The sequence below is a fragment of the Alosa sapidissima genome, chromosome 10 (genome assembly GCF_018492685.1).
Source record: "Alosa sapidissima isolate fAloSap1 chromosome 10, fAloSap1.pri, whole genome shotgun sequence".
Taxonomy (NCBI): domain Eukaryota; kingdom Metazoa; phylum Chordata; class Actinopteri; order Clupeiformes; family Clupeidae; genus Alosa; species Alosa sapidissima.
In genome coordinates, this window is record NC_055966.1 from 32,326,623 (window position 1) to 32,348,414 (window position 21,792).

At 40.2% G+C, this 21,792-nt stretch overlaps 1 protein-coding gene, 1 long non-coding RNA gene and 1 pseudogene across 2 annotated transcripts in view; 1 reads left to right on the forward strand and 2 right to left on the reverse strand.

The window, feature by feature from the left end:
• Positions 1 to 209: 209 nt before the first annotated feature.
• apoeb (apolipoprotein Eb) lies at positions 210 to 2,956 on the reverse strand. Its single transcript, XM_042106234.1, has 5 exons — positions 2,884 to 2,956; positions 2,358 to 2,421; positions 2,051 to 2,201; positions 1,371 to 1,658; positions 210 to 1,286 (listed from the first exon to the last, which is right to left on the reverse strand). The coding sequence occupies exons 2-5, from the start codon at positions 2,398 to 2,400 to the stop codon at positions 941 to 943; spliced, it is 828 nt and encodes a 275-aa protein (XP_041962168.1). The 5' UTR covers positions 2,401 to 2,421; positions 2,884 to 2,956; the 3' UTR covers positions 210 to 940.
• Positions 2,957 to 8,051: 5,095 nt separating this feature from the next.
• Positions 8,052 to 21,792, reverse strand: part of LOC121720187 — a 31,292-nt pseudogene continuing 17,551 nt past the window's right edge.
• The window catches only part of LOC121720293, a 189,560-nt gene continuing 178,104 nt past the window's right edge, over positions 10,337 to 21,792 (forward strand). Inside the window, exons 1-2 of the long non-coding RNA XR_006034480.1 lie at positions 10,337 to 10,445; positions 16,008 to 16,019. This is a non-coding gene — a long non-coding RNA (uncharacterized LOC121720293). The remainder of the gene's footprint in view (positions 10,446 to 16,007; positions 16,020 to 21,792) is intronic.

Sequence of the window (21,792 nt, forward strand, 5' to 3'; positions counted from 1 at the left end):
ATGGGGGCAGTGAATTGGGTTAAATTGCACAAAAGACCTACAGACAATAGACAGAAAACTTCTAAGGAGACCTCCAAAAAAGTATATAACTAACTCAATGTTGTGATTATATAGTATAATTTGTTGTGCTTGGAAATGCAGTCCAGTTCTGCAGGACAGATATGAAGGTGTTTCATACTTTGAAATAAGAACAGACAGATTTAATGTGACATGTTTAAAAAGCTTTTATTAGTTAAGCTCGGGCTTGCATGGTGTAACCCTGCATCATCACAGGAAATGCACTAAAAAGGCAGCATGTGGGGCCACAAAGGGTGTTAACGTTACATCTTACAAAAAATACACACAGCACAGACATACACTGGGTGGTGCATTTGCAGAAGACAAAAGCAGTTCCAGCCTACTCTACCATTTTGGTTAAACAAATTTGTGCAAATACATGGATGAAATACATAATGCATCTGAGCCCACTCAAAACGAAACGAGACCACAAATTGGTGTCTCTCCTGGAGGTATAGGTTGACGTTGAAATGTGGGATTTTCATCTAATTGACATGTCCTCTTATTGCCCTATAAGGGCAAACCTGGTGGAAAAAAAACTAGTGAAATACCCCAATCCAGGGTGAACATGGTGAACAAGCACACCGGTTTACACCAATGGCCTTTTCCTTGGGGGGGTCAAACAGAGACACTCTTGTGCACTTACAGAGTTTGTATGCTGACAGACAAGGTTAATACTGAGATAGCTGGGGCAACAGTCGTTAAACAGATAGACGAAAGTGAAGGCTTATGCCCTGTAAAAAAAAAAATGGTACCAAGCACAGAAGAGTTCCTCAGCCTCTCCCCACCTTCCCCACATCAGGAGAGCTGAGGCAATACTAAAAGCGCTCCCCCTGCCCCCCCCCCCTCTTGTCATGGTTGTTGCTGAGATGTTTGGTTAAGTTCATTGGGGGGAGACCTCCTTGATCTTGTCCATGACGGCCTGGACCTGCTCGCGGAGCTTGGCGGTGAGGGGCTCCACCAGAGTGGACAGCTCGTCGATCTTGCCCTCCAGGGTGGTGCGGAGGTCAGCGGCGGTCTTCTCCAGCTCCTCCTTGATGGTCCCGGCCTGGGACTCGAGCTGGGAGCTCAGCTGCTGGGTCTGGGACTGCAGCATCTCGGACAGGGAACCGAGCCTCTGGGAGGCCCCGTCACGCACCTGGGTGAGGTAGGGCTCCAGGCGCTCACGCACGCTGTCGGCGTTCTGGGTGGCGCGGGACTGGAGTTCCTCCAGGTAGGTGGCGACGGTGCTGCGGGGACAAACCTGGGGTAAACAATCTTGCAGAACTAATTTTTGCGTGTGTTGAGTTTGTGTTTGAGTGTGTCCCACTTACTTGCGGATCATCTCGGTGTCCTTGTCCAGGCGCTTCTTCAGCTTGCGGGTATAGATGTTGACGCGGCTCTGGACGTCACTGGCATTCTGCTCCATCATGGTCTTGAGCTCCTCCAGGTAGTTGAGGGAGCGCTCCTTGGCCTCGTTCATGTCGCCCTGGAGACGGCTGGAGAGCAGCTGCAGGTCCTGGGTCAGCTGGCTGGTGGCGTCCGTGGCATAGGGGCCCAGCTTGTTCTTCAGGTCTTCCCTGTAGACGGTCAGCTCAGCCATGGTGTCAGAGATCAGCGTGCTGGACGAGAGAGAGGAAGGAGAGAGAGAGCCAATCAGTCAGGGTGAGATGAAAGAATCAGACTGTGTAGAGGGATAGGCCAGAAGAATGAAAAAAAGAAAACAATGACTATCGTTCTCTTAGCTTCAAGCTCGTCTTCAAGCTTTTATACTCAACATATGTACATTATATATTCTTTGGTGTGCTTATTTCAATGAGTGTTCAGTAGAAAAGAGGCAGTTAAGACGGGGATATTATAATGAATTACCATAATGAATAATTAAAGTTGTTATTTATATTTTAAAAATGGGCACTTTGTATGCTTTATATGCTTATGACAACCAATGAAAATGGCTAGAATTATTTTCCCTGACCACAGGGGGACACAGCAGGGGTTAGCTAAGGACACTCACTCAAGCTCTCTTCCCAGCTGGGAGGTCTTGATGTTCTCCACCATGAAGTCAGCCTTGGTGTTCAGCTCGGACACCTGCTGCCAGAAACGGTCCACAGTTTCTTCCCATTTGGCCTGGATTTCCTCCTGGGGCAAGACACGAGCATGGCAGCCTGCAAGGAGAACACGCCAGGGGGGACAATGTGAGTTTTCAGACTCAGCATGATCATGGATCAAACGGTCTCTACTGAGTGCCTGGACGAGTTGTGTAACAAAAGTTTTTTTTTTGAAATGTGAAATACATGGTTGAAAAAAGAAAGGGAATTTACCAGTAATGACCGCAAGAGCAAGGATCACTGCAATAGCCCTCATGTTGATTGACAGACAGTACACCTACAAAGCAGAGAAGCAAAGGAACTCTGTGAATACATATAAAAGAGTCTAAACAAACATAACATAAATCAACCATATGATAATAAACAAACATTCATCTTACACTAAATTACGATAACAATCCAAAGATTTTGCAATACGTTAAAGAAGGACATTTGGAATGTAGGCTAGCCTACTAAAATAATGTGTTTCTTTTTTTTTATTCTTAGAAACGTGTAAGCTACACATCGCAAACATAGTTTCAGTTCTTTCCTTTTAAAGCTATTTCCATGCCACATTTTACTTTTGCAGTCAATAACGTCAACGTGGGGGAACCCCTTAAATTAAAACATCTAAGATCTGTCTTTTTGACAACAACACTATTTCCAACAAAACACAAGTAGCCTACTAAAGCGGAATGGATAGCCTACTCCATAAACTAAAGTGAGACGTCTGCTAACTACACAAACTTCTTAAGCTCACCTGAGAAGTCCGGGTTCCTCCGTGATCTGAGAGCGAATCCCGAAGGTATTTTATACCATACTGGGACGGCCCCCGCGTGTGTCACAGCCGGTGAGCACGTGACTTTGCCCATCATATCTCTTGCGAGACCCTATGATAGAGGACCCAACGTGCAAACTGTTGTGAAATACTTCACAAAAGGAACAACAATCCTGTGATTACTCTCTTGGGTATGATTCATGTTGAATCAGGTACCATGTTGTTTTGCTTGATGAAAAAAAAAAACTCCTTAGTTTTGGTGGTAGGGTGTTTGGCTGTAGTTACCCTTTCAAACCAGTTTTGACCTTAGTTCCAGTTTTTAGTTGAATTTGTGGGCAACGCCCTGGATGAAAAAAAAAAGAACGCCAGAAAAGGTTAAATAAAAATGAGACATGGATTATATGGCTTGTGAATGTATTCTACAGTATTCTCAGGCTAGGCAAATTAAACACCTCAGTCTCTTTTTAACTTTGTCTACGGATGTTAGCCACTTCATGCTCCAATAAAACATACTGTACAATAAAGTGGGAGAAAGGAGTGCGATGCTCACAACAAAAGAGGTGAGAGGACGACAGCTGTTATGCAGACATATGCCTGGCGCCAAGACTGGCCATCAAAAGAATAGTATTAGCAGTAAGTGGTCCGGAGGTAGCCAGCCAACACATCACAGCGCCATCAGACTAGGCGCCCTCCCCCGTTTGACACTTATAATGTTTATAGCCTACGTTGTATTATGTACGTTGCATTATAACATTGCAATCCTAAATGCCCATGCACTCCAAACTGCAGGTCAGTCACTCCAAACTTCAGTCACAGTTATAGAAGAAAGAGTCATTCACACAAACATGAAGGTTGAAGGCATGAGTGTCAGGGCAAATACTGATAGTTACAGTGCATGAAATGCACTGTTCTGTTATCCGAAGTCTTCTTCTTCTTCTTCTTCTTCTTCTTCCCAAATTTCTGCATCTAATTCAGCTTTAACCGTTTAACGTAGAAACTTTGTTCAAACTTTGTAACGTAGGTCTTGAAAAGGACACGTGGGGAATGTATTTTTCACTTTTGTAAACTTTATACTTTTTGAGATATTAATAAAAAACAAGCTTTTTTCCCCCCATAGACTTAACATGGGCTGATGACATCACAATGGGCTAATTAACTTGATTTGCACGTGTATCAACTTCCAGCTGCTCACTACTAGGACCCATCAAAGGGCCAGTTAAATTGATTGCACCTGTATCAACTGCTTTCTGCTTAACTAGGCCAACTCTCTCTGTGTCTCTCCATTCTACAAGGATATAAGGCACATTCCATCCAACTTTCTATCCATTCATCCTCTTCAAACCATTCACTCATCCACCCATTAAACTATCCACCAACATCCATTAAACAATCTGCCTATCAACATCCATTCAACTTTCTGCCTATCAACATCCATTACACTATCTTCATTTTTAAAACTATATACTCTGTCTCAGGCTTTAAGCATACAATATGGCTCTATTAAGACTAACCGTTAAGCAATTAGAATCCTAGGCCAGGTGGCCAGGCTATATTAAACCTCATCTACCTAGTTCAGTCATTCCAACTATTAAACCTCATCTACCTAGTAAATAATTTAACCTTTTAAACTATCCACCTATTTAACTGTTCAGTCATTCCAACTATATTAAACCTTATCTACCTAGCAAATAATTTAACCTTTTACACTATCCACCTATTTAACTGTTCAGTCATTCCAACTACTGTATATTAAACCTCATCTACCTAGTTCAGTCATTCCAACTATATTAAATAATCTCATCTACCTAGCAAATAATTTAACCATTTAAACTATCCACCTATTTAACTGTCCAGTCATTCCAACTATATTAAACCTCGTCTACCTAGCAAATAATTTAACCTTTTAAACTATCCACCTATCTGTTCAGTCATTCCAACTATATTAAACCTCATCATGTTGGTTGCCAAATAGCACATCATCTGTTTTAACAATATATTTCACACCATATGTTTTACATTTTCATGCACTGGTAATTCCCTGGAATTGCGTTTTCTAGTTATCATTTTTCTTTATTTATTTCTTTAGGCAATGGTTGTAGTTTTCCTATTCCTACTGCAGTTATGCTCTGCTAATTTTAGGAGAATATATATATATGTAATAGTAGGTACAGTAATGGATAGTAAGTAACATGACAGTTATTGCTCTGTCTCCGTGGTAAGGAACCTGATAAGAAAAAATATCACTGCCACATAATACTCAAAGTCTTGTTTTGATTGCCAACTAGGCAGAAAAGGGTGGCTTCTGGGGACAAGTGTACATAAGGACATGTGTTTTATGACTTTATCAGCATTTGATGATCTTAAAGACCCAACTCTCCATGTTTCGTTAACACAATGCTTATCCACATTAAATAAGCATATCCTGCATGATATATTAATGTAAATGTACATTTTGATGTAAATGAATGGATATTATTTAGGTCATAGAACATATCTGAAAGGTCAAACACCTTGAAGCCACTCAGTCCACTACCTTCTTCTTGAGGAATGTCAGTGATGACAAGCCATCAATGTTATCACCAGCCAACTCTATCCTTCCTCTGATGATCTTTAACCTGTTGTCCAACATGGACCTCTGCTCTCTCTCTCTCCTCTCTTCTTCCCACTGCATTCTCCACTCTTTACCTTCTGAGTGGTCCCTTCAGGTGAAAACTGAGAATGCTTCACGGCTCATGTAATCTTGTGTATTAGTGTCAAGATTTATGTGACTGATATACTATCATGTCCATTTACTGGTAGAGGAATGTGCCTGTAACACTGTAAGTGTATGCCATTTTGAAGCATAAAAGCACAAAAGACCTACAAAAATACTATATAATTACTCATTAAGTTACATGGATTTAGACATTGTATACACTGTAGCAAGCTTAAACAGCAGCAATTAGTTACAGAGACATGACAAGTTAATGCATGTTGAGGTGAACTCTGCTTTACCTCCATAATTAAATGTTAAGCGCATTAGAGTCAGGTCTCATGTGATCAAAATGCCAGTGCACTCTGATTTCAGGCAAGCCAACATGCTGAGGCACAGTGTCCAGCACTGCACTTCACAACCACTTTACCATTACAACACCATCTTACGCTTCCTACCCTTTGTCTTATCTTTGATAATAATAATGCACCTTTTTAAGCACATAAATAAGATAATTAAGCCTTGTCTCCATAGATATAACACCACCACCCCCCCCCACACACACACTTATATTGGAAATATTTTGTTAACTTTTGTTTTGTTGATTTTGTGAAACATTGTGTTGAATTATAATTAAGCATTCTAATGCATTGCACAATCGCAAAGCATTTATTCAGGACTACAGGACAAAGATGTTTTAAAAAGTAATGATAGATAAATGATGGCCTCTCTATATGTTTTACTCAAATGTGCTCCTTGACTGTGCCTTACTGCAGAAAACTCTTCAACGCTCCGGGCAATAGATAGATAGATAGATAGATAGATACTTTATTGATCCCCAGGGGAAATTCAAGGTGATTCAATAGGTGAAAGGTCTGTGGTATCTCTTGACCAGAAGTAATCCCAGGCCTTTCATCAAGCCTGTATGCATTAGCATACACTCTGAGGTTTGTGGTTTGGCCTCTGATAGCGTCAGATATCAGGGGACTAGCTTTTACCCTACTTTACTCACTGACTTCATCTCCACCAAAGATGGTAGGTCAGAGGTCACTCAGCTGTTCAACTGGCTGATGAATAAGTCATCTGTGAAGTAGTCATCTGTGTCTGACTCAACTGTTTTCAAGTTGGCTAACTTCTCTGAAAGGGCAGTTGAGACAACTTTCGTTTGTTTGTGCTGGGAAAAAATGAGAACTGCGGTTAGCTTTGTTGCTGGCTCAGCAGATTGTATTTTATGCTCTTCACTTATGAATCCTGAAGTCAAGGCTTGGATTAATTTATTTGATATGTGGTTGTATCTGTGTAGTAATTTAACCTGTGTCAAATATATATATAAAAAAACTTGAGACACTTTGAGTATAAATACATTCAGAAGAGAATTTCCATTCAGAAATGTATTACATCTGACTGGATAAATGTTCAGGGTACGAGGTGCTCAACCAGCCAAGTACCCCCAGAGCAACAGTCAGAAATGACTGCATGGTGTCTGCTATTGTGTCATGTTTGAAGAGGTCTTAACATCATTTGTTGTTGTTGTTATTAGGTTGGTGTGTCATTTTTTGTGTCAGTGCTTTAGCTCGCAGATGTGCCAATTTATAACTCTTTACAGTGACAGACGCAAAGAAACAGGTCCTCACAGGAAACTTGGATATGTGTGAGCCTGTGAGAGCTGGCACAAAGGATCCTCTGGCCCTCCACCCCAAGGGATGGTGTTAGTGGCACGCGAGAGTGGTGGAGTTTGTCCTTGAATGAGAATGCGTGGGAGAACACAGATGGGGGGGGGGGGGGGGGTTGGATGGTGGTGGGGGAAGGATGAAGGGATTCGAATGCTTTTTAAGTTTGGTACACCACGGGAGCAACTCCAGACATGTTCCTGCCGGAGACTGTATGGCGTGATTAGTGTGTGAGCTGAGGTGTGAGATCGCATTTGTAAAGAGAAGACAAATGGAAGATGACAGGTCACCCATTGTGTATGGTTGAGGGGTGGGCGGAGGACCAACACACACACACACACACACACACACACACACACACACACACACACAGGGGGGGGAGGGATAGGCACAATGCATACAAACAAACAAACATGCCCAGATATGCATATATACACACAATCACACATACTCACACAAACACACTCAGTTTGCAAGTACACACACATATGCAAGCACAAACACAGATATGCAGGAAAAAACACAGTGATATGTGCACACATATAGCTGTGTAGTTAGTATGTAATGTTTACATTTTACTATGTAAACTTTTTCCTCTCAGACAAATACACCACATAAATTGTAATGCATTTGTTTATTTTTAAAGGTTAAAAGTTGAGGTTAAAGTTGACTCAAAAGTTAAAGTGAAGGTTAAACTTTTCACTTATTTTGCCAATTACTGGATGTCCTTTGACATGCTAACGGTAGTATGGAAAATCACCAGTAGATGGCAGAACCTCCATCCTGAAAAGTCACTCCCCTCACCGTCTTCCAAACCAGGGGATTTCCAACTCATCGTTAGACTGTTTCTTTTTTTCCAGGAAGGACAATAGATTCTTTAAACTAAGTTCATGCACTTTACTTGAACGTTCTAATAGGTTTTCTCAACATAATAATACTTAATAATACTTGGTCCACTCATTTAAAAACAACCTGGACTGACAATTGGTAAAATGCTGCTGCATGAATGGTCTCAGTTAACTGAAAGTGAATACAAATATTTCTTCAGATTGTGTGAGCACTGAATATAATAAACACTGATTTAGTTTGTGTGACCAGCGTTCAATTTCAAAAAGCAGTCAGTTGGTGAGGGACTATGTGACATACCACACATGTCAGAAAATGGTCATTTGAAGCATCTGGTGCCCTGCTGTAAATGAGGAAAAAGAAAAGAGCTTTTCAAACTGTGAGCCAATGTTTCATTAAGTCACTGTTGCAGTTGTAGTGTCTTTAGAGTTATGTGGAGTGAAGAGTGGCTGTTTAGGCTAGACTGGTTGGTCACCCCTGATATAGCGTATGCATGTTTTAGTAAAAAATATTGATATTTGGTGCTATCACATTGATACTGTATCAACCATCTGCTGATATGGTATTTCAATTTTCAATATTTTGTACCATCCTTATTTGGCAGTGACTGGGAATCTTGTTGTGGTTGTTCGACTCCCGACAAGGCAAAATAGACAGAATAAAAGGACTTGGTCAACATTCGCTGGCATTCTCTAAGACTTCCAACATGGCAACCAGGCATGATGCCAATTTCTAAAGGAACAAATTTCTACTGCCTCTGCCAGCGAATGTTGACCAAGTCCTTTTATTCTGTCTATTTTACACAGACTGCTTAGCCTGGCGAGCCAGACCCACATTAAAATGTAGGGTCTGGGCACTCACCGTTCGCAGTGCTCAGTCCGAGGGGCGGGATAATCAGTTGCCTTTCAAATTCCCTCTGCACGCAATAGGACGCAATAGGATATTTGTTTTCAAGTAGCAGGGAATTCAAGCCAAACCGTTGCAACTCTGCCATCAATCATTATGTTAAGCCCACCAAACGACTCTATACACGATTTCAATGACCTGATTAAGTTTAGATTTCTGGAGCTCACAAGCCAACGGAGAGTTGCTAGACTAGCCCTGGCAGCAAATGTAATTTGCTGCCGCTAGGGGCGCGTCTAGATTTCTAGGCTACAGACTGCTTGTACTGAGCTAGATCTTTTGGGGTCAAAGTTCTTGACCACTGCTACTGTTGGAGTTCACCTCTGTTACACATCTGCCAACAGACTTCAGGTCACTGGAGCAGACATGGGGAGAAGTCAACTGAGAAGACCAAGGCTCATGACATCTTTGAGCTATATATTAATCTCTTACCATAATAACCTGCCTGGTGATATGATGGCTTGTCAGATATTTGGACAAATATTTTCTGTGACCTAAATAGTATCTATTCATTTACATCAAAATGTATATTTATGTAAATATATCTAATGGATAAACATATAGTGTTAAAATACATGTGGAGTCTTTAAGATCATCAAATGCTGATAAAGAGAGACGGAGAGAGAGAGAGTACAATAGAGTACGTAAGAAGGTGGCATGGTTTACATTTGGTCACTGTTGACTCTCTGACAACAGCATTGATGAAGGCACTTTATTTTTAAACATTAATGCTACACTCTGGGGGCACGATTTAAAGATGCCCTCTAAGTTTTTAATCAATTGACATAGATTTAAAGCTAAATGGGTGGTGGAAGATACATTCAAAATGATAGATAGATAGATAGATAGATACTTTATTGATCCCCAGGGGAAATTCAAGGTCTCAGCAGCAGCATACATACAACACAAACACATTCTTTCTTTAACAGCAGAAAGAGTAATTAAAGTATATAATATAAAAACACAACTAAGCAGTAAGGACAGTAGAAGATAAATAATATGCTAAATATACTAAAATACAAATTATACTAACACTTAATACAATATATAAAAATATACTAAAATACAAATTACAAATTATACTAACACTTAATCTAAATCAATTCTAAAAACAGTATCCACATAGTGGTGATTAATAAATCAGAGGCGCTTGCAATGACTGAGGCAGGGACTGAGCCTGTGATTCTCTGTGCATAGTAAGGTATGGTAAGGTGCTCTAAGGTGCTCTGTGTGAATGAATGAATGAGTGTCATGGTGGTAGTGCAATGGTGATAGTGGTCATGGTGATAGTGCAAATGAGTAAGTCAACAATGAGCAGAATGAGCAGAATATCCATCCTGTTACATAATAAAATCTTACAGACAACAATATGTGTCCTACCAAAGTATAGACTTTGAATTGATGGATCAAAATCAAGCATACAAATTGATCTAGTCACATATTTGCAGCAGAGAGATACATTTGAAATTCCTTCACAGACAGTACAAAGAGACTGTTGATTGTTAAAAAGGATAAAGTTCCTGTGCACAGCCTTCCAGGTGCTGGTGAGGTGCAGTCGTCAATAGATTAAAAAAGTGAAGGATCACCGCACACTGGTGGGATTTCTTTGCTGGTTTATTATTTTAGTGAACAACACCAATGCTTCATCAGGTTCACTCTTCAAGACTGTTGATTGTGTTCTGTTTTTATTGTAGTCGATAGATAGCAGTTTCTTAGTACATATGAATGTCTACTACACTTGACATTTCAATGGGAATATCAATATCATATCAACACAGGGCCGTAGCAAGGAGTGGGGTCAGGGTGGGCCTGTGCCTGGTGTTGTTTATAATTCTACACATGCCTCAACTGATTTGACAACCTATTGTAAGCGTTTATCAATTGATCATGTCATCCTGCTGATCCCGCTAGATTCACACCTCCCAGCCAAAATTTCAAAAGGCTTGCTATGGCCCTGCAACAAACATCAGCACATAAACATTAAGAATTGTAAAGCTAGCACATCCAGTCAGCATGCAGAAAACAATATAATTAAGATCTTACTGTAAATCTTAAGATTTTCAGCAAGAACCTTCACAAATTGAACTCGTATATAACGATGATGAACACATTAAGGAAGTAATCACAAAAAGTACACTTAAAATTACAACCCTTTGTGAACCTAGGAGATTCTGACACATGCAAAAAAATAAATGATAAAAAGACCTACCTTATTCCTTACCTATTTTCTCGCTACCTTATTATTCTATACATTAAATCATCTGCTGTTTCCTTTTGTAGCTTTTGTAAATCAATTGTCAAAACCATTGCTAGTTGTGAAAAGCATTAGCTTAATGTCAAATGTAGCCTACATCAACAACTGTTCAAATATCCCCAAAAGTAATCTTTAACAGTTTAGCTTACCTAAGGAATAATATAGTGAACCTACTAATCACTAGCCTGACGAGCCAGACGCACATTAAAATGTAGGGTCTGGACACTCACCGTTCGCAGTGCTCAGTCCGAGGGGCGGGATAATCGTTTGTCTTTCAAATTCCCTCTGCACGCAATAGGACAGCGGCAGCGCTATGAGTCCCATGCGTTTCCCACCAGCGGAGCTAGTTGGCTAGTTCAAATGTTTGCCAACTTAATAAAAGCTTAACTCGTGTCACATTGTTCGCCAACAGCAACATCCATCTTATTTGTTTTCAAGTAGCAGGGAATTCAAGTCAAACCTTTGGAACTCTGCCATCAATCATTATGTTAAGCCCACCTAACAACTCTATACACGATTTGATTGGCCTGATTGAGTTTCGATTTCTGGAGCTCACAAGCCAACGGAGAGTTATGCTAGACTAGCCCTGGCAGCAAATTTAATTTGCTGCCGCTAGGGTGCGTCTAGATTTCTAGGCTAACTAATCACTTCATTATCCAGAATATATACCCAGAGAGAGTTAATCATTCAACCAGTACACAGTATATAAGGCTTTGAGTTTACTTCTGTGGCTATGGCCGTGCTGTACAGGGGCGTCACTAGACCTTATTCACTGGGGCACGTGCCTTAGTAAAAGTCTCCAGTGCCCCAGTAAAATTCTAGCGCGGCTCTAGCTGGAAACGGCATTCATGAGCGCATCTCCGTACCTGCTTTAATCATGGCTCGAGCCGGTCACTTACCAGCCAATAAAACAAAAAACAAGGAATAAAGAAAGGGGCCATAATAGCCAATCAGGAAATAGCACCTATGTAGCTGGCTAAGATTGAACGCAACAACCAATGAAAATCGTTCACATGATTCTTCCGAGTGTTTCGTTGTACTGCACACACATACACTGTGGAATCCGCTGGAGCTCGTTACATCACTTTGAGCATAGAGTAAGTCATCCCCTGTTTAATGTTACAACAAATTCACAACTTGTTTGACAGAAAAAATGACAAGTTGATCGCTGTTAGAGAGTGTTACCCACCTAACTAGCATCTGTTTTTCAATGCTTAGCGTCATTGTAGCCTAAATTTAGCAACAGTTTACCAGCTTGTGCTCTCTCCCTCACACACACACTCACACCATGCGTAGGTTGCATGCACACATGCGGACAATTAATAAGGATTTATACGTATACTGTAGAGAGAGTCCTTTAAAAGTAGCCTATACTGTTTGTGAAGCTGTCCTACTGTAAAACTAAACATAGCCTTCTGATAAACTATTCAGAGATGGACATCAGAAAATTCTTCCTGAACAGAGGCAGAGGGAGAGGAACAGTGAGGAGGATGAGGGAGGTATGATAATTTTGCCCACATTAACGGTAACATTAAGATTTATGCTGGTAATAGCCAGTGCTGTGATTTGATCAATGGTTTGGCAAACTTAAATAAGTTTGCTGCATTTGCAAATGTAGCCTATAATAATATACACAGAATCAGAGTAGCCATCTGTGTAGATTATTATAGGCTACATTTGCAAATTATCACCAAAAGTCAGTATGAAGGCTTTAGCAGGCTATTTAAGATACAAAGAACTGCAGTATTGCCAGGATGTCTATAGGAGGGAAGTATATCTTGGGATGGGAGGGAAGTATATCTCAATTTTGACTAAAAATAAGCTTCCCTTGTGTTAATAGGAAAGCCTATTAAATTCATGCAGTGAGTATAGGCCTACTTATGCCTATGTGTTTGGATGTTGCTGGATAGTGGCTGCTACAACAATTGAGGGAGAGAGTGCTGGAGGAGGAGGAGGAGGAGAAGAAGGTCGAAGAGAGGGAGAAGAGAGGGGAGAAAGAGCACAGGCTGGGCAGTCCAGTACCAGGCAGGAGGAGGAGGAGGAGGAGAGAGACAGGCAAGAAACGGATGAGGCCATACTGGGGGCTAGACGTAAAACTATTCAGAGTATGGAGGAGGATGTCTGTGACCTAGGGGAGATATGTGATGGTCCAAATCAGGCTAGCCCATTTATTTCATATTGCGCGCACAGTTATTATTTTTTTTTTTAATGTATTGGGAGTTGGGGGCCTGTGCCCCAGCAAAGCTCTAGGTCTAGAATCACCCCTGGTGCTGTACTGTATATAAGATCATTGTTTGTTACTTCAGATATGTCTCTTGGCAGCACGAGTCATGTCATCAAAACACAGTATTTCTGCATTGAGTATCTATAGCAAAACATTTTAATATTATGTTTTAATTCACAGAAGCAGGAATTAAAATGACTTCCCATACATGAACATCCCATAAATGTAATCCCAGGGGAGATAGGTAAATAGATTATGTTTGTTTATGCCTTGACCTGTACCAGTGCTTGAAAACATGTCAGGCATAGTCAATGCAAAATTATGTATGGACACAAAACGTTGGTGCAGCACGACTGGCAGTTCGGCCAGTGCTGGTGACAAAATGTAGATACTGTTGTATGCAGACCATGTCCACCAAAGTAAACTCAGGCCATAACATTATCAATCAACTGTTGAGATTTGATGACAGTGGTCCGATGATCACACACTTAAAAACAAGATCAATGTCACCACCAGCACTACCGGAGAGAAGGACATCTTGGAACAGGCACTAAAAAAAAAAATATGAAACCATTGAAAGTTTACCACCACAAATAAACTAATCAAGGACTTAAATAAGAGATGGTCCCAAAGATTTTTGATGATAAATGATGTCTACTGCAATCTTATTTTTCATTCAGTGCAGATTTCATTGTGGGTATATTATGTATTACAACTCATTTGAATTACCTGTCGCCTCCTGTGGTGGCAGCTGGAGTTGTGGAACTATAAGGCAAAATGATTGAAGTGAGAAGTGATGAAAATGGACATTAAATAACTAGATGTACTGCATGGCGTTACATAATATGACTGCCGCATGGTGTGACCACGTACAATGCAAACAAAACACACCAGTTTGATAAATATCTAGACATACTAACAAAGCTGTATGTAAAATGACTGCCGCATAATGGAAAAAACGTACTAGAGTTATGCTGATACAGACGTGCATTTGGGTGTGACCAAAGAATACTGTATGTTGTTGCAGACTTGTCTTTGTAGGTAGTGCACACAAGTTTGTGACCTTGCAGAGAATATGAGGATGAATGTGGCTACAGAACACATATCTTAAGTGCTTTACCAGAGCAGAGGATGGAGAGTAGGTGGGAAGCTTTATTTTCTTGGAATAATATGGCATCACCAAGCGTTGGTCACATGATCTACCTTAATGCGGTACATGTAGTTTGTCCACATTATAGTTACAGTTTGGACACATTATTACTAAGAAAATGTACTGTATGTGGTATGACATAGGGGTAGATGTACATATGCAGCATAAACATTGACTTTGTTAGTCTGCAGAAAGTGCCCACTGTACTGTGCTTTGCCATATTATGTGGAATTTACTGAGCATTAGTTTCATCAGGTAAATGGCCCTAAACCCGTAATTTACAGTTGAATGAAAATAGTTTCTCTACCTTGTGTTAACTTCGCATGGAGATGACTGATTTCGAAGGAGATATGAAATGTCTAAAGGAAGAAATGTAAATATTAAACACTATCTCATGATGTTAATAATAAAACTGTGTAGATTTTCTATAAAATGCTTGTTACCTTGTATGTCATAGAGAAGAAACAAGTCCCCTCCCTTTAAGAAGGATCTTCTTCTAAGGCTCTCTATGTTCATCCAGTTAGACCAGCCGTAGCCCAAATTAACATACAGAGGTTCACCACTCTCATTTGTTTCTACATATGTTCCATTTAAACGAGGGTTGTACCAACACTTTGGTGCTGCAAATGGGGAAAAACACTTCACGTCATTTAATATGTTTCGTGTTACATCCAACCATTCAATAAGGCCTTCCAGTGAAGTACATGTGAAAATCGTCCATTTCTATCAGAAGTAGAAAGAAGAAAAAGTATAAACACTTGCCCATGCCTATAATAAATAGGCATTTCAAAGGCCTTGTAGCCTTTGCACAGCAAATAAGTTAAATAACTTATGATGGTTAACTGTGCAACATTATCCATCATTTTCAATGTTATGATTTGTATTGAGGGTTGTGCCTCTTTTACCATGTTCATTCGCTGAATCCGTGGTGAAGCTGAATTGCTTGGACATGCGTTGCCTAATGTCAGGGGTCTGGTCCAGGGCAAGTAAAGTCATCTGCCTCCACTGCAGAGGCCACTGAAGCTGGTCATCAAAATCCCCAGACACCAGGCGAATAAATGCAGACATTATTGGATTGTCAAGTTTCAGAAACATCTGGTACCTATAGCCATCACTGGTATAATATGTTGGACTGTATATATGTGTGTTAGGTGCACTGGTGTTCAGAAGTTGTTTGAAGTTCCTGATCTGCCATGTCTGATGAGGGCATTCGGTCTCTGACAGGTTGATGTCATCCACAGAGAACCCGCCGCTGGACTCGTCTGTTCCTTTGCGGGTCTCAAACTCCACCTGAAACGTCTTAGTGGCGTTCAGAGGAACATAATGGAGTTGTCAATAATCAGCTGGAGAACCTAAGAGAGGAAGAGGTCTCTGATTTGGTTCAGACTAATCTACAATGATATATGTAACCAGCATTCTTACCTCCACCTAGGAGGATATGTTTATCTGTAATCAGGATTACTGTATGCAAAAACTACTGGCCTGATTTTCAAGATACTTGAAAAAAATAAGTACAAAAAAAATGAAAAAAGTACAAAAATGTAGCATGTCCCAAGAACCAAATGAATTGTGGACTGGATTCAAATCCATATGTAGTTTAAAGTGCTTGTTCCCTTTTAACTTATTCTTGCATTTGTTTTGCATTTATAATTCAATAAGAAATTACAGAGCCCTCACCTGTAACCTGGCCCATGAGTCTGCGAGTTCTCATGGTGTCATTTTCACTATTAAACTCAGTCATCCAGATGTTGAGCTGATCTGTTTCATTCCCACTATTATAATAGAAGAACTCAAGGCACTGGATATTGCCATTTCTTTTAGGAATCAACCTCCTGGTCTGCAGTGTGGAGAATTCCCCTTGTCCTACTATTGTGTTGGCATGCATGAAAAAGCTGGAATCTATTTTTTAAACAAACAAAAAATCTTGTTTTTAAACATGCGAATCAAACAACAGAAGAATGATATGGTAATATGAAATGCTGCAGTTTATACAACAGTTAGATCCAGTCAAACTATTTATTGATTCTGATTATTAGTTTACTTTTTTTTAAAGCAACGTACGTCTCTCGAGTGGTGTGTCGTTGCTTGGGAAAAGTAAACACCAAGGCTAAGATTAGAACTATCAAAAATCAAAATATGAACTAACGGACAAAGGATGAACTAACAAAATAAACAATATAATACACAATCTTGTTTCTTCTATAACTTTCTAACCGGTTACCATTTAGAGGAGAGGCCTTGGAACACTGGAACAGGAATGAAAAAATAATGTTTTTGCTAAGAACGAACCAAAATGAAATTAATTCTGTTTTCAGTCCCTGATTCTATGCGAGTAGTACTTGCTGCACTAACTTACAGGGACTGTACAGGGACAACACACGTGTCAAATTTAACAAAATAGATGTGACTAAATAGATAAAGCTTGACTGAAATATGCTATTGTAAAACCATTTACTTGTTTTAGAAATGAGATCAGAGGATTCACGTCCCTGTTATGTAGGCTAGGCTAGCAACACACACTGGACAGCAACACACCCTGGAGAGTTGTGCTTGCTTAAGCAAAACAGACCTTTATTCTTCCCAATTTTTGTCTAGACTATTATTCTTGTCCCAATTTTTTTATCATTAGTGTGCTAGCTTAAGCAATGCACACTAGTGTTGTTCTTGAGTTCTCTATGTTCTTGTTCTTCTTCTTGTTCTTCTTCTTATTACTAATGTACTTGCTTAAAGGTTGTATCAGCGATTTCAGGCCCAAAAAAGGCCCAAACATAAATGATCACATTCATCTAATATTTCCTAACGATCCACTAGCTGCCTGCCCCATAAGCAGCACGTTAAAAAAAATGCGTCTCTGTAGGCAGCCTAGGCTCTGAGATCTGTACACAAAAACAATTGCTACCAAGGGTTGGCAACCCACTCAAAGGCAAAATAAAGTGTTTCAACCAATAACCAACGAGATGCGCGTTTAGGAGAGTTTTAATTGCACGGGAGGGAGGGGGAGTACTGAGCTAGCTCTCTGTTTTGTTTGAACATCAACAGAAGTGACGTATCCCCGCTATCGCTGATACAACCTTTAAGCAAGGCACACTATTGTTCTTCTTCAGTTCCCTATCTTATTAGTGTGCATGATTAAGCACACAACATTGCAAAGCAATCAAACTTGCCATATGGACTCGGAACTCCATTGTGAGGACACACAAGACATTTAGTGCCATTTAGCCTCTAGGAGGCACTACAAAAACCAAGCAACACAAAAGTTAGAGGAAGGAAGTGAAGTGTTTGCCTGTCACAACCAAATAAAATCGGCGGCATAGCCACCAAACAGGAAGTATGTAATATCTCAGGAATGCTTTCGTGTATCAAAACCAAACTTGGTACATGTACAAGGACTTGCGAAAAATTATGTGACGGCATGGTCTCATACAAATCAGATGACCCCCAGTTCATGGCGAGTTCTGACGTCAAAGAAGTTACGTCATTTCACAAGTTATGGGTTGTCACAACGTACAACAGGAAGACACGATTAGCCTTCGACCGGACCTCACTGTTGTATAATGTACAATATTCAGAAGACGAGACCTTATCTTACACATTATGCCACTCAACCTCTTGTGCAGGCCAAGGTTCTTTCCAAACTGGATTATTGCAGTGCATTGTTAGCTGGCCTACCTGCTTCTATAGCTAGACCACTGCAGATGATGACATGCAGTGGCAACATACATTGATTTTGCAAAATTACTTCAGCCATTAGGTTATACACAGGGGTGGGCTATACATGGGAATGCATTTGTTTTCTTATTTCTGATTAAAGCACAATCTAATTCAGTCATGTAGACTTCTCTATGGCTGAATCCCAAAGTGAGCCCTGAGGACTAAGGACTGAACACTCACAGACTTAATTGATCTCAGATGCTAAGTGAGTGATTGTGTGATGCCACATGGGCTCAGATAGGTATAAATGGGATTGAGACAGCACTTCACGAGATCACGTTACCTTGGCAAAGTTTAATAACAAAGATACACGTTCCGTGGTTGTGTGTCGTGCAGTTGTTTACCTTTGTAATTTATGGATTTCCCTATGGTCTCCGTGGTAAACATCACAATGCTTTGAACTGTGGGTAATTCCCTTTGGTGAGTCTGCACTGATGCAGACCGATGCAAACTCACCGAAAGGGATCGGTAAGTGTGTACTCACGCCCTTTGAAAATGCAACATTGGGACAGCGCTAAGCCCTTACGAATTTCGCAAGAACACGCATCAAAGTCTGTGAGTCTGGACTTGTGTAAGTGTATTTAGGACATTTGCAAGGTAAAAGTAATTGTGAGACTTTTTTATGGTGAGAAAGAAAATTATGTACTGTAGTTAAAAAAAGTGTTAAGATAAAAGTGTGTGAGCATGTGTGAGCTTTTCATATATATATGTGTGTGTGTGTGTGTGTGTGTGTGTGTGTGTGCGCGTGTGTGCGTGTGTGTTATATATAGCGTATGCAAGCTTCTGCAGGAAAAAGTATAGTATCAGGGTATCTGCACATTTTCCAAGTGCAAATTTAAAGACTTTTAAGACCTTTTCAAGACATCTAAATGAAAAAAAATAAGTATACCACGGCAAAAAGATACATACGACAACTTAAAACTGTTTTATTTAGGGTCAATTTTAGGGTCTGGGCTGCTTGCTTTTGAAGCTGGCAGTACATATTTGTTTGTGCTTACTGGCTGAGGCTGACTGTTCTTCACCTGCGTCTGTAGTAGCCTAGGCTACTTGCCAAAGACATGTGCACTGGACTGGATTCCCTTCAATATTTTAGAAAAGTTAGACTAAGCTATTTAAATAGGCCTACTTTATATAATTTACTATCTGCATCTATTGTCCCATATGCAGCAAATTAAAGTTACAGTTGTATACCAGTTGTATCTAAACCAACCAAAGCTTGACTGAAACATCGTAAAACCATTGACTTTAATTTAAATTAATTAAGAGACAGGTCCTACTCGCATGATCCTGCTGAAAACTGCTGGTTTCATCTCAAGCACGCACGTATTATGAACGCATGTTTTTTTTTATGTAGCCAGTCGCCGACATTCAAAAAATATGCAGTTATATTTCACAACTTTTGCGAAGTAGGCCTACTGGGAAACGCTGGCAAGCAAGCTGCTGACAGATATTACAGGTATTATAACTTAGACAGATATTTTCTTCCCTAGGCTAGGCCAGCAACACACGCAGGAAAGATGCAAACAGATCAACTTAACATGTACAGTATTTCCTCCTGAGTGCGAAAACGTTTGTTTTCTTTTTCTGTCAGTCCGGGGTTCCTTCATAAATTGCGCAGCAAATTATCAGACGAGTGACAGAAGCACTGCACATAATTTGACCAGCAGTCTTCGCGTCCATAGTTTGTGAAACGATTCTGCGTCCGAGCAAAGATTCTAGAGGCCCAACGCAACTCCAAAAAGGAGGACAAATGCGCGTCCGGCTTGAGACTGCGCCGGACGCCGGACAGGGCTTTTCAAATCCATATGTCTGGCCTAAATTCGAACTTATGGCCAACCTATTGTTAACTGGCTTACCAACCTACACCACTAAAACGTCAGGCATATTTGTACATACTGTATTATTACCGTTTTCACATCTTTAACCACACCCGTGAAAACCGTGCGTTTTAAATACACGAAACGGGATGGAGACATTTTACTCGCTCTCTTGCACTCGCTGGCGGTCCCATACGCAAATTTAATACCTCCCTTTCGAAAATTCAAGACATCCCAGACAATTTAAGACTTTTTTAGGCCTTAAAACCTGAAAGTTGTATTTAAGACTTTTTAAGACTTTTTAAGGATCTGCGGGAACCCTGTAGTATATGTGCAAGCTTTTCAGGTCTATGGGCAAGCTCTCTTGATATAAGGCCTATCAGCTGCCCCACAAGAGTGGCATATTTGTATGTATTATTGGCAAGTTTTGTTCATTTAAGCAATATGACACTAGTGGGAGTCACAGCTGTAATTCGGCTGTAGGTACAAGGCCTAAGGCAATAACAGCCATGGGGATATCCTTACCAACCCCACTCCCACTCGTGTCATTTTTCTTTTATACAACAGTTCCATTGGCAACTAATTACAGTGCATGAAAATGCACTGTTCTGTTATCCGAAGTCTTCTTATTCTTTCCACCCAATTTTTGCGTCTAATTCAGCTTCAACCGTTTAACATAGAAACTCCATTCAAACTTTGTAACGTAGGTCTTGAAAAGGATACTTGAGGAATGTATTTTTCGTTTTTGTAAACTTTATGCTTTTTGAGATATTAATATAAATCAAGCTTATTTTCCCCCATAGACTTTGCATTGGCACTATGACATCACAATGGGCTAATCAAACTGATTTGCACCTGTATCAACTGACAGCTGCTAGGCAACTAGGCCCTCTCACAAAGCCAATTAATGACTTAGAATGCAATCAGCTGCACCTGTGCTCTCTCAATGACTGCAGCAACTTCATTGCAACCTCGGCTGTGTCTCTCTCCATTGAACTGGATTGCTCACTTTTCTCTTCCCCACTTTCTTTCACTTCTTTTTATTCACTTCATCCATTAAACTATCTGTCTATCAACATTCATTAAACTATCTACCTATGCACATCTATTAATTCACTATTAAATGATTTGACAACTTTTTCAAAATAAAAGTCCTCACTACAATAATTCCCTATTAAATAATTTAGCCATTTAAACTTCTCAACTATTGAACTATTCAGCCATTGCAACTGTCATCTCAGCTGTCATCAACTATGACTTCTGCCAACTGTTTCCTCTGCCCACAACTGTTTCAAAATGAAAGACCTCACTACAATAATTCCCTATTAAATAATTTAACAATTTAAACTATTCAACTATTTAACTGTTCAGCCATTTCAACTGTCAGTTGTCATCAACTATGACTCCCACCAACTGTTTCCTCTGCCCACAACTGTTTCCAAATAAAAGTTTGAATGGTATGGGGCAAAGTAACTGCATGTATATATTTTTCAAGTGTCTCTGGTAGCCTATATTATTTCACACCAAGGCCGTAGTCATGATGTCAACATTGGGGGGGACCAAATCTGTGGTGGGGTCTGAGAGACCCCCAAACAGAATTTCAATACATTACCTACCATGAAAA